General features: G+C 39.4%; 1 protein-coding gene across 2 annotated transcripts in view; it reads left to right on the top strand.

The window, feature by feature from the left end:
* The window catches only part of LOC103134210 (vang-like protein 1), a 21,716-nt gene extending 8,867 nt beyond the window's left edge, over positions 1–12,849 (top strand). For both annotated transcript variants that reach the window (XM_016668563.1, XM_007546358.2), the window contains exons 4-9: positions 5,748–6,176; positions 7,038–7,213; positions 8,409–8,542; positions 10,226–10,376; positions 10,996–11,230; positions 11,412–12,849. In XM_016668563.1, the coding sequence (XP_016524049.1) occupies positions 5,748–6,176; positions 7,038–7,213; positions 8,409–8,542; positions 10,226–10,376; positions 10,996–11,230; positions 11,412–11,672 (1,386 nt within the window). In that variant the 3' untranslated portion in view covers positions 11,673–12,849. The remainder of the gene's footprint in view (positions 1–5,747; positions 6,177–7,037; positions 7,214–8,408; positions 8,543–10,225; positions 10,377–10,995; positions 11,231–11,411) is intronic.
* Positions 12,850–13,642: the final 793 nt, after the last annotated feature.

Genomic DNA, 13,642 nt, shown 5'->3' with positions numbered 1-13,642 from the left:
TGTGTGTGTGTGTGTGTGTGTGTGCGTGTGTGTGTGTGTGTGTGTGTGTGTGTGTGTGAGTCACAGAGAGTCTGCTGCTGAGCCTGTCCATGCCGCTTTGTGAGAGACGTTGTGCCAGGAGGAAGCAGCTTCAGTTTCCTCGCACTGTTAACTCAGGCAACACCAAAGCATATGTTACTCTTGTAGTGTGTGACTACTTGTCTCTTTAGCTTTTTGCCTGAGCGGATGTCCAGATAACTACTCACAGCCTCGAGACATGAACAGCTTCTAATTTGATGTATTTAAAAAAAAAAAAAAAAAACACCCACACAATAAAAAGAAAGCCGTAATTTAAAGAAAAACAGTCAGACTATGTGGCATTGAACCATATCCAACATAAACAACCAACATGTAGCGCGTCATCCGGAGCAGTGCAGGCCTGGGCCACTGTGCTTTGCAGTTGGCAGAGGATTTGCACTGTGTCGCTGTGCTTTGTTAACGGTGGGTGTGGGCCGATCGTCCATACTTACCCTCTGCCAGATCTCAGAACCATGCCAAGAAACAATTTGTAGACGTTGTATTCTCTCTCACCTCTTACTTTGTTTTCTACACTTTGCCTGGCGAATCAGCTCTTTTGCATTTTGTTTTGTGCCAGAGACATCAAAACTCTGTTTTATATGCTGACCCAGCACAGAGTTGTGCATAATTGCTATGTAGAAGAAAAAATATGCATGTTTTTTCCACATTTTGGGACTATGGTCTGCTCCAAATGAGCCATTTTGTAGAGCCATCTTTTTGCTGTAATTACAGCTGCAAGTTTAAATAGGTATGTTACCACCAGCTTTCCATCTCTAGAGATTTAAATGGCTAGGGTTAGGGTTCTTGTTTGAACCTCTTTGCTCTTGTTTGTGAAATGCCTCAAGCTCATTCAGATTGGATGCAGAATGCCCTGCCATAGATTCTTATTTGGATTTGAGGTTTGAAATTTGGCTGTGCCATTCTAACACCCGAACACGGCGCTTTGACCTAAACCAATCAGTAACTCTAGCTGTAGGTGTTTTACTCATCTTCCTGTTGAAAGGTGAACATCCATGCCAACTGATGTTTACTTTCCATTGGTCTTTTGATTCTTGGCCTGCCTGCCAGTTTAATTGGATAACCATGTCTTGGATTACACAGTCCTCACTGAGTCATTCAGATTTATGACCTAACTCTGCTTTGAACTTCTCCACGACTTCTGACCTTCCTGTTGTTGTCCTTGGTCTTCGTTCTGCTGTGTCTTCACTGATGCTCTCCAATAGAATCCTTTACAGAACAGCTGTAATTATTCTGGGTTGAAAATGTGAAATAGCTCAAGGGATATCAATAAATACTTTTGCAGTTCCCAGTAAGGATGACATTTGAATAATGTCTTACTTTAACACATAGATAACTGATACATTTTTTTACCAGCTAAATGAGGTAAAAACTATATTTCAAAACTTGACACTGCAGTCATTTTGCTGAATTGTTTGAATTGAATTTAGAAATAAAACTTTGATGTTCTCATATTTGTTTATCTAAAATGACTACATCAGTGTATCCAGCTTACATGTTCATTTTATTATGACTTCCTCATACAGAATCATTTCACTCACTTATGACCATTTATGCTAATATGAAAGCAGGGTCCCACCGAAAAGGGGATTGATTTGAGAAAAACTGAAGAAAAAAAATCACTTGACAGAAACTAAAATGAACCTTAAAGGAAGCAGGAGTGTTTGGCTGGAAGCTTTCCTCATTCATTAGCCTTATAGACGCATAACAGGATGAACTACATCTGCACCCCACTCCGCTCCAACCTTCCCTTCTCCCTGCTTCTCTGCTCTTGAATTGCACCTTACCCACTTCCATCCCCCTATCCAACTTCCCTTTCCTCTGCTTCTTCTTTTTTTTCATGCTCATTTATCTTCTGGCTCCCGTTGGCATCCCCTCCTCCAGCGAGGCTGAGTTAATTGGCTGTTAACTGCAGTGAAGGACAGAGTCTGGGCTCATTTGGAGTCTTTTTGCAACTGTAATTTGAAGCCTTGGTTTATATATATATAAAAAAAAAACAATAACAGTGCATTCATAATCTGTAACTGTTCATTTAAACCACCCAGTGGACTGAGATGACCCAGTATGCAGTGAGATAAATACTCTCCAGACAGATGAGCGTTAATGTGACCGTCTGTTGTCTGGTTTTCCAGCATCTCCGAGGCATTCTCTGGCTCTGTGTGCTGCTTGATGTGCTTCGGTGTATGTATGTCTGAATGCGCACGTGTGTGATGATATGAAGGCTCTTCTGTTCAGCCTGTCATTTTCCCCGGCTCTCATCCATCCGTGTCTCTGCAGCTGCTGCTCCTGTGAATGGTTGTTGCTGGCACAACACGGCAGCACTCTTTGGGGACAATAATTAGCTGCCTGAATTAATGACACGCAAACAACAAAAAAAAAACCTCCACTTCCTGCACATTCATTCTGCCTGTCTGCGTGCTTTTGTTGGAAATGTTTATGTTTAAAAGAGCCACAACTGTTCAGATACAATAAAAGAGACTGCCCCGTAATGACGCACAACTGAAGCTGCAGCGTTTGTTGTTGCGATTCGGAGTCTGTGTTTGTGAATCTTGGCATGTAGGTGTGTGTGTGTGTGTGTGTGCGTGTGTGTGTGTGGACGGGCTTTCTGAGTTATGCTGCTGTGCGGATCTTCCTTCACATCCCTTTCTGTCACTTTGAATTACTGCAGCAAGATTTTTAAAGCCTAAAAATGATGAGCTAAAGCAAAAAAAACAAAAAAAAGACTCCAAATAACACAGAGCATGTGCTATTTAAATAAATATGAAAATGTCCCATGCTGTAAGCTATTTGCATAATACATAAAATCTATTGTGTGAGCCTGTAAGTAAATTTTTTATGTTTGTTTCTCATAGATTATTCTGAGGAATGTTCTAAATCTTTCTAGAGGTATCTGGAACATAGCTGCTGTGTTGTCAGCCCAATACTAATTCATGTTTTAAGGTTCCATAAAGCACAATAAAAACTCCAGTGTGAATTACAAGAGGGATCATACAAAAAGGAAAGAATCAGTATCTAAAGTTGCTTGTAATGAGAGTTTTCCACAACAGCCTTCGCTTTATATTTGACTCAGTTCCAGTTGTAAGTGGGATTGTCTGATTGTTGTGCTCAGTCACCAGGGTAACCGTCATTTTGCTTCCTCGTCTGTTGTTTCCATTATTTTATATATTCACATTGCTGTTTTGTTCCTTCTCACTAATGTTTTGTAGTCTTTTACTTTAACTTGTTTATATCAGCTCACACTTTTTGTAGTTAAGTGTTCAAATATAATTTGATCAAGATGTATATTATTTTCTGAAAACTTTACCCAGTTTTAGAGGGGTTTTTTTTTTCAGACCTGTGTTTTACCCATTTAGTTTGTGTAAAACTGACAGACTGCATCCTCTGATCAAACTAAAATAACGTTAAGAAGCATTTTGTTAGTAGATATTATTAAAAAGAGTCATAAACCCACAATTCCTTACATGATATTTTGAGCAGAATATGTAAATTATTTTATTCCTTTATTGTTAGGAATTATTCCTGACAGACACTGGTTGAAACATGAATGGTACAAAACATTATGCACCACCCATGTCTCTGTTTTTCAGAATTAAAAAATTTAAGTAAGAAATTATCAAAACAACAAAGTGACTAACACCTGTGTTGTGACAAAATATAACCACCTAGGAAGTTTGTACTTGGTTCTCAGAACAATTTCAATTATCATCTAGTTTACTACTGTAGGAAAGTAACTGTGTAAAGAATCGTGATTTATCATTAAGATGATAATTTACATTTAACACAAAAGTAAAAATCTGACTTATACTTCGTGGCACTTGGTTACCAGAAAAAAAAGCTAATCTTTTAACACCAAATTAAAAACAAGTAATATTATTGTTTATAAAACGTAAGCTCTTTTGAAATACTGCTTATCTGCATAGACACAAGAAATCTACAGTTGGTAAATGCTGAACGCTGAATTTTGCAAAAGTAAAACTCTGATGTTTTAATTTTGAATTAATTTTTATCTTTAGCACAAAAATATGTACATATTTTAAAGCCACTAGCACCGAGGCCTAAACTAAACAAACAGCAGGATTTTCATTTTTTTTTATTGTATTGCTAAAAGTAATTAGCAATACAAGCATGCAGCAACATTTTTCTCAGCATTTTGCTGTGAGAATCCATCAAGCAGGCTGAATATCTTATTTGCATGCAATATGTGTATTCATGATTCTTTGACCATATTGCATGCAAACAAGCTCTTGCTATTTTAATACAACAGACACTAATAATGCAAAGACAATATTTGCGATGTATTGTGCAGCCCTGCATGGCAGCTATGTTGATATTGACTTAAACAACAAGCCTCCACAATTTGTATGTGTAACTTGTACAATTTTGGAGTTGTAGTGGGGAACAGTAGCATTTGTCTATAAGTACACCAGGCGATTTAACTTCATTTTAATAATTACAAACTCAAAGTCTTCGGAGAGTTTTTTTTTTTTTTAACATTATAGAAGAGTCTGATTGCAGGTGTGTAAAGCTTTAGTCCTTAAATCTTGGCAGAGCGCTTAGGCACAGTGCTGGCTGGTGAAACGGTTGTGTCACATCACCTATATTATTCTGTCGTTTCCACACATATGTTCTCCTGTCAGAATGAATAACTCAATTTTATTCACTTTTATTTCAGAGCTGTCGGAAATTAGCATTTCATCAGTATTCCTCTACAGAAAGATTTGTCCATAAACTGAATTTAATAATACCCATTTCCTCTGAACACAACATCTATATGCTTGAGAGTAGGTTTTATATGCTGGAAAATAGAACATAATGACTGAAAATCACCTTCAAAAGGATATATTTTAAACAGCAGTAGCCTCCAAGAAAAGACATACGTACTTATCACCTGAAGAATAAATAAAGGCTGCACTTTTATCATATTTATATGTAAAATGGTGATTCCTAGCTGCATTGTAAAGGAGGCTGTCAGCAATCTAGAGATTGCAATGCAAATCTGAAGTGTTTCTGTTTATCTGGGGCAGAGATCAGAGCGGTTCCAGCCTGGAGCCAGGCCTGGTAGAAAGAGTCTTCCTTTGAAAACGTTTCATGGAAATGTCCACTCAGCTGGATTTGCAGCTCAAAACAATACGGGGTGGCATGGCAAAAGTGTTTGACCTCTGACCATTTTTTTTTTTATGTTTTTGCTTTTTTTTCCCAAGCTGAAATGTTTCAGACTATCAACTAAATTTAAAATGAGGAAACAGCTGACCTCAGTAAATATGTAAAGCTGTTTTCAAATGAACAAAACTCACCAAAGCAACCTAGCACAATCTCAACATTTGGTTAGTCTACTGTACTGTGGCAAAGGTACACTGCATGCAAACAGGAATGTGATGTAATTTATATGTAAAACACTCATTGCCATGCAAGGTTGGCGAAAAGCAGCTACTAGATTTATTAATATTAAGCTGAATTTGAGGATCTGAAAAAAATTAAGTGTAATGAAAAGCAAAACCAGCTAAAATCTGTAAGGAATCTAATACTTTTCATGCTCATATACCTTTAAAATTCAACATATCAAAGGTTTCCAATGAGGGTAAACTGTTCTGCCATCGACAGCCCGGTGCATCCAAACAGCAGGCGCCTTTAAAGATCTTTTCCTCTTTCTTTTGTTCCTACTTTTCTTTCAGGATGATAACTGGGGAGAGACCACAACAGCTGTTACAGGGACATCTGAGCTCAGCATCTCCCAAGAGGAAGTGGTTGGCCTCGGAAAAGAGATACAGGATCGAACTCAGGGCTTCCGGCGATATCTCCCCCTGGCTGTGGGCTCCTGTGTGGGTCTGCTAGTGCTAGCCACACCCTTGGTCTTCCTGCTTCTCCCGGTCGTAATGTGGCCGGACAGACTGCAGGCTTGCGGCGCAGCTTGTGAGGGCCTGTTCCTCTCCATCTCCTTCAAAATCCTCATCCTCCTGGTTGCCGTTTGGGCCTTGTTCCTGAGGCCAAGCCGGGCCTGCCTGCCCAGAGTGTGTGTGTATCGGGCCTTTCTCACCACCCTCACATTGCTGCTCACCATGTCCTACTGGCTTTTCTACGGGGTCCGGATCCTAGATGCACAGGTGGGCTTCGCACAATGCCATTATTGTTGTTAAACATCGTGTTTTATGGCATTCACAACCAACCGACTTATTTTTCCACACTTCAGACAGCAAAGAAGTTTCAATATATCAGTTATATTGAAGACCACTGTTACTCTTTACACGTTTCATACGGGAATACAATATATTTTGATCCTTATTGTTTTTACAATAGAGAGCAGGCTTGAGGATTTCAGATTTGAAAGTGCAGATTAGTCCCTGTAGCTTCAGAAACGGAAAGTTAAACAGGTTGGGTGTTTGATGCAGAGAAAAAAAAAATGTCTTCAATCCCCAGTGCTTTCTGGTTTGGGGTTTACAATTATACAGTACTCCTCCTGCCATGGAAGCCTGCCCGGACCTCCTGGGGAGCGAGGATGCTGCTGAGTGTAGTAGAGGCAGAGTAAACACGGAGAGTGGTTGCCAGCTACTGGCAGGCAGAACTGTTGGCTCAGAAACATTAGCAAAGATAATATTTACTGTGTAAAGAAAAAAAGAAAGAGACGCTACCTGCAACTTTGTAGGGATAAGAGAGTTCTCATTTTGAAAAGCAAAATTACTAATTATAGTTGTAATGACTGTCACAGCTGGACTCGGCCATGACTTATTGCAGATACTGAGCTCACATTGGTGTAACTCTCATTAGCAAAATGTATTTCAATAAAACAATGAACATTGCTCAACAATTTTCTTTTCCCCACTGATGTTATTCCTCAATAAATACAGATTATTTTCTCTTGCTTCTTTCTGTCACAATTAAATATTTCGAGTCGACAAATACTAAATGTTAATGAAAAAAAACAAACTCCATTCAGTTTATTGGAAATTCTTGTGTGATTTAATCAGGATGAAGATTACCATGGCATCGTCCAGTTTGCCGTGTCTCTGGTGGACTCCCAGCTGTTCGTTCACTACCTGGCAGTCGTACTGCTGGAGCTCCGTCACCTCCGACCCTGCTACAGCATGTGTGTCATCCGCTCCACAGACGGAGAGACGCGCCACTACAACATTGGACAGCTGAGGTACACACACACACACACACGCACACACACACACACACACACTCAAGGCCAATGTTATAATCATAAAAATGACCTACAGTGACTCTGGAGACAAATTCTTCAGCCTGATTTCTTCTGTGAATACGGCCTCTCAGTGCAGTCCACACTGAGACACACGATGGCTAGTTGCTACGCACGTCTTGCTGAAGTATGAGTGTAATCGGAGGCTCATGTCTGCAGGGAAGACTGGCACAGGCTGTAATCAAGTTACTCAAGAGTCTCGTTAGTGTGAATCAAGGAGTTTCGGGGACACGGTGCTCATAATGTCTTATTCTGGCAAGAAGAATTGTATTAATGTAAGGTTCATAAACGTAACTTTATAATAAGTCTAATTGGCTCCAAATGGGTTTTTGATGAATGGTACTGAGGGCCTGAGCAGCTTGGTATGCCCTCATGCCTTACTTTGTTAGAGCTTGGGTTAACTGGCAGAAAAATGTGGCATTGACTGTACACACAAAGTTTACTGAATAGTTTTAGGAAGTAAAACCGAAGTTAATTAAGTTTGCAATTTATATGTACTCTTGAAACAAGTTCTTCACTTTTCATTTTGTCACAAGACTATTCACGCCCCTTGAACTTTTCTTCATTTTGTCGCGGTACAACCACAAACCCAAAGTTGCACCAAATAGTGCTGAATCGTTGTCATTCTGATTGCACTTTTGAAGTGGAATGAGAATGATTAAAGATTTTCAAAATATTCAAGTCCTACAAAAAAATTGAAAAGTACCACATGTCCCCCAGTAAATATTGACTATTTTTTTAAATAGTTCAAGTTAATTCAGACCCTAATCTATAATTGATTTCCTGTCGAGAGTCTCCGCCACCTGAGCTGTGGATCTCGGCTGCTTCTCTGATCAGCGCTCACCTTACGTAACCTTTTATTCTTTATTTACTTATCATTTTAAATTGTAGAACGCAGATAAACAATCATTTACGTCAAGATGGTGTAAATATTTTGCCATACATTGTGACGGGTTATTTGTCAAATTCAGGTAAAAAAAAAAAAAAATCTCTAATTCATTTACTGTAACAATCCAAAGCCACATTACAAATAGATGTTTTGTTACTGAATTTCAGGCCAAGATTAGCAAATCAGATCAAATGCAAACTTATATTTATATTTATATTTATATTTTCTCATTCTTCTGTCACACAGCGTTCAGCGAGCTGCTTTGACCATCCTGGAATATTATTACAGAGACTTTCCTTTGCACAACCCTGCCCTGCTCTCTGCCTCTAAACACAGAACTGCCAAACACCTGGCTGGTCTAAAGGTCTACAACGTGGACGGTAGGTCACCTCAAATGTGACCGAAACTTTGCTGTCCAGTAATGGCAATGAATTTTGTGACATCCATAATTGCATAATAGACCATTTGGAGGATTACATACACGGACTGTATTTGTGGGTCGAGGTAATGCTTATATGAAACACATTAAAAGTGAAACCTACAAATGGTGTTGCCCTGTGACTAACTGGTGACCAGTCTATGGATGAATAAGTGAATGCTTCTCTGCAGCAGCAAATTGTTTTCTTGTGACCAAATGTTGTAATATAAAAACCTAACCTAGAAGTCTTTATCCTTTTAATTTGGGAGCCATTTTAAACTTCAGTATTAGCTAGTTTTGTTGAAAAACTAAACGATCAGTTGCAACAGTAAAATGAGAGAAAAAGTTGCAAAAGTCTAAAGACAAAGAAGACCAGTTCCAACAGGTTCGGCGAAGAGCAAAAGATGATTTAAGACGTTTACACCACATTTTATTTCATGGTTTAGCTGCTTCATCTTTGCCACCTCAGAATAAAGATCATAGTGCATTGCCTGCTCACTCTCACTGCAGCACCTTGTCGCACTTTAACATATTGCTCCCCATAACCAGTGTCACATTTTGTGCTCTCTCCTGCATCTTAAAGGATCTTCCACTCACTGACCATTAATCCTCCACCCACTGCAGAGCTCTGGATTTCTTGATCCTTCGCGGCGATGTAGTGTGGATGGAATACAGTGTCCTCGTAGTAATCTTCCCCCATCCCTATCAGAGCATAACGGAAAGCCCTCTAGGGGGCCGTGGAGTTTCATGCCTTAAATAATTCATCAGAGAAATGCTCGTTTCTCACATTCTCCTACATCTCTCCTTCCTCCGCTCAGCCTGTCTCCAGCTCCGCCTGTTCTGTCCCTTTTTAACTTTCCTGTCAACCCCCACGCATGGCTTATTCTTCCCTGCTCCATTCATCCACAGTCACTACTCTTATTATAGCACGTATAAGTAGGCCAGGAGGTAAAGAGGGTGATGGTTTTTTTTATGTAGAAAATGCACAATAAATAGGATGATTCACCTATTTTTCATCACTGCATTTGGCGTCTTTTTCTGAACTGCAGATGCGTCAACGCTCGCATATGCAGATCAGGTTATTAAAGATTTATATCCTCACCTGACCTGTAGCATTAACTCGACCACCTCCCCCTAACTTTACTGATCCGCATGCTTGAAAAAAAAAACAACCGCTCCCACATTAATAGCTGATGAAATTCAGTGCCACTACAAGTTTCATTACGCAAACCATTAAATGCAGTGAATTCATCAGACATGGACATTGACCTTTTATGTACACATCATGTCAATTTACTTTAAACCACACCCAATGAGATGCTTTCCGTAACAATTTAAGTTACTTTTATCTGTTGCTATTAATAAAACAATCTGCAAATTAGACTGGAAGAATGTCCCTAATATTAACATACAGAGTCCAGAAAACCTGTTTTCTAAAAACTTAGATGAGCATAATCCTGACCAGAAAAATTCATACTCATTCATAAGTTGTCCACCTTCTATGATTACATCTGATTTCACTGTTGTTTTCTGCGTTGTTTTCTCGATGCCCATTCATCACTGGCGTGAGGTCCACCACCAGTGATGACGGGTCAGGAAGCTGCTTCGATATAATCAGTTTACCTCTGTTCTCTCCTGGCTTTAGCCCCAGGGAGTACGGCTGCAGCTCAGCCCAGCAATGGAAATCAGTCACGGCCCATGGTTACACCTGCCACCAAACGCAAAGACAACGCGCACAGTGAGCTATACTATGAGGAGGCAGACTATGAGAGGAGAGTCCGCAAGCGAAGAGCCAGGTAAGAGTCAACGTCAAACCAACGTACGTTTATAATACATTTTCAGCAGACCGGGCCATTGGAGCAAAACTCTGGACAAAAATGTTCCTAATTAGAGTCCTGGAAACCAAAACGCCGCAGGACATTGTCCCAGTGGTGGCACAGATTCTCTAACAGCCGTTTCCAAATCCAGTGTTACAGACCCACTGAGAGCGGGTTGCTTTTCTGCCCAAATGTAACAGGATTTATGTTTCGGGGGGTTTGGGAAAAAGGGATAAGTCAGAGTCCTTTTTCTAATGAGGTCGCAGAATATTACACAGACAGAAATAGTGACAGAGTCTATTGTGGAAAAATGTTCATGGAAAACCTGAATTTAAATTAGAACAATCAAAGTTAGATACACACAGCTACTATTTATGCACATTATCATCAAAAAGCCTCTGGTAAAGAGTGGTTAAATGAGCTGTATGATTAATGTTAATAAAATCATCATAATACACCAGAAGATAAACATTTGCTCTATCATACTTCTGTGTTATTCTCTACCGTATCACAGTTGTCTCGGGTCAAGATCAGTGTTTTAATAATTTCACAAATGGCCGTATGTAAAAGTAATCCCCATATCTGTGGGTTTAATCAGGCTGGTGGTCGCCGTTGAGGAGGCCTTCACACATGTCCGGCGCATGAAGAAAGAAGATGAGAACGCAGCACCGTCTGACATCATGGATGTTCGCGAAGCCGCTCTGGCCGTATTTCCCTCAATGGCTCGTTCCCTGCAGAAATACCTCCGCACCACCAGGAGGCAGCACTGCCACAGCATGGAGAGCATCCAGAAGCACCTGGCTTTTTGCCTAGTGAATAACATGAGTCCTAAGGTCAGTCTGGTTTATGTTTGTTGTCATGTTGGACAGAATTATTGAAACTTCGAATGAAACACTGCCTGCTTAACGAACACTTTCACTTTCTGTCAAGCTGTTGATTTAAATTACGCCAAGTATTTTCTTTTTCATCCCATACTGAGTATGACTGTAACTTTTTTTTTCCCCTCGTGTCCAGGCCTTCCTTGAGGCATACCTCGCTCCCGGTCCGACCCTGCTGTACGGCCCCGAGCGCTGGATGGCCGATCAGTGGACTTTGATCAGCGAAGCTTCGGTCACCAGCGGCATTAAGGAGGGAACAGAGTTCCTGTTGAAGTGTCTCGACTTTAGTTTAGCAGTCACAGTCAAAGGCATCCCGTACATCCGTTTGACTGAAGAGTACATTGACCCCAAATCTCACAAGTTTATACTGCTGCTCCAATCAGAAACATCTGTTTAGTAGTGACGCAGTGCAGCGGTGCTGCTGCTCTGTAAAACACAGAACTTTTGCAGTTGTCCAGCTGAATTTTTCCAAGGAAAACATTTTGTACCGTTTTTGTACTTATGCGTGTTGTTTTTCAAATTGACATGTTGTAGTCATCGTGACGGACTGGAATGAGGACGAAGGGTTGAATAGCATTTCTTTCAGAAAGCATTTGCAAGGCTCACTTTAGTTATTCCTCTTGCACTACAGATGACATCTGCAGTGCCTCTGAAAAGCACTGCTGTTGAACTTTTTAACATTTTGTAATATTTCAACCACAAATTCCAGTTTATTTCATAGGGATGTTATGCAGCAAGTAAAATATTGCACAATTATCATATGAAATTAAAAGAATACACGGCTTTCAATTTTAGCTTTCATAACCGCTCAGTAAATAGGCTACTTTGTCCAGCCATCTGCTGTTGAATATAAAAATACAAATATTTTGCAGTGTGTCTTCACAGCTCGACACATTTGGGAAATTCTTGCTCCTTCAAATTAGCTCAGATTCAGCCAGACTGGATGGAGAGCAAGTTTCAGAATTAGGACAAAAGAGGGATTACAGCATGTTCACAGCTTTTTCATAGAGGTTCACATTGGAGTCTGTCTTAAGCAATTCAATATAAAGTTAATTCTTTTTACCAGAACCTTATCACTGTCAAAAGGTCTTGAGTCATCTCTCATTAGAAGCCACACTATTTGTAATCTTTTGACGTGATTGTGATAAATTCTTGCGTAGGGTTTTTGAAGGCTTTTCAATGTTCTTTGAAGTTTAGCTGTTTTTCAAAGTCCAAAGGAAAGTTTTGAAGGAATATCTGAGAAGTATTTATCAAGGCAACCTTAAAAGATCACCCCTTACTGAAAAGGAAAATGTAAAAAAAAAATGTGTGGTTGTTTGATACTTTTACACAGTGCTTTACTCCTTTTTAACAGTAGCAGTTATTATTTATAACCACCCTGTATTACAGATGTCTGTACAGTATTTATATGTAAATATGCTTTATCCCATTTAACTTTTTATACAAAATTGTGCATTGATTGCTTGATATCTTTTTTATTTTGTGATTTTTTTTTTTTTTTTACCAGTTTGTTTATGTATGCATTATTTGATGAGACACCTGGATCACAAATAATTAAAGACATGCAAGTATTAGATCTGACAGGAGTCTAATGAATAGAAAGCAAAGCACAGTACAGCTGAATACTAATTTTCTAGTCAGTAAATTATGGAAAGACGCGGTTGGCTACTCTGGTCGAGTGATGTACTGTATCAATGGATTAGAACGAGGACATCCAAGATGTTTAGAAGACATAATCAGCCTTAATGCAAGTTTTTAAACTTAAAATCTATTTAGCAGATTGTTCAGTGAGGAAAAGGGAATCATGGGAGAAATAACTTAGGAGTTCTGACCAGCATTATCACTCTGATGTCAGTACTGCCATTTTCCCCTCTGTGGAAGTGTCACACACATGCCCTACTTTATGTTCTCAAACTGTGCCATCATTTTGTAAACTTATAGCGGTACTGAATGGAAGCAGCTGAAAGTCACACTTTTCCACACACTCTTAATTCATGGTTTGCTCTCGGTGGGTTTAGTCAATATAACTTTCAAATCCTTATTTCATGGAAACTGTCACGTCTGTAAGGACTTGAACTGTATGGTTTGCTTTTAAAGCCAACATGCAATTTTTCTACGCGGCCTTGCTAGGTCTGTAAAAGTGTGGAATTGTATTTAAAAAATTTTCCAAGTTTGAAAAAGCATGGCGAAATGAGAATTCAGATTACAGAAAGCTTACATTTCTAGTCTTTAAATGATACAGATCTTAATATCTGGTAAATAAAGGGTCTTTTAAGTTTGGTCTGGTACATCTTAACTTGAATGTTTGTCCAACTCATTGGTGATTTTGGTCTTGGAGTTACTAGAGAAACAGATAAAAAAAACAAA

Source organism: Poecilia formosa, unplaced genomic scaffold (genome assembly GCF_000485575.1).
Source record: "Poecilia formosa unplaced genomic scaffold, Poecilia_formosa-5.1.2 Scaffold16, whole genome shotgun sequence".
Classification (NCBI taxonomy): Eukaryota; Metazoa; Chordata; class Actinopteri; order Cyprinodontiformes; family Poeciliidae; genus Poecilia; species Poecilia formosa.
This window is presented reverse-complemented; position numbering and strand designations above follow the sequence as displayed.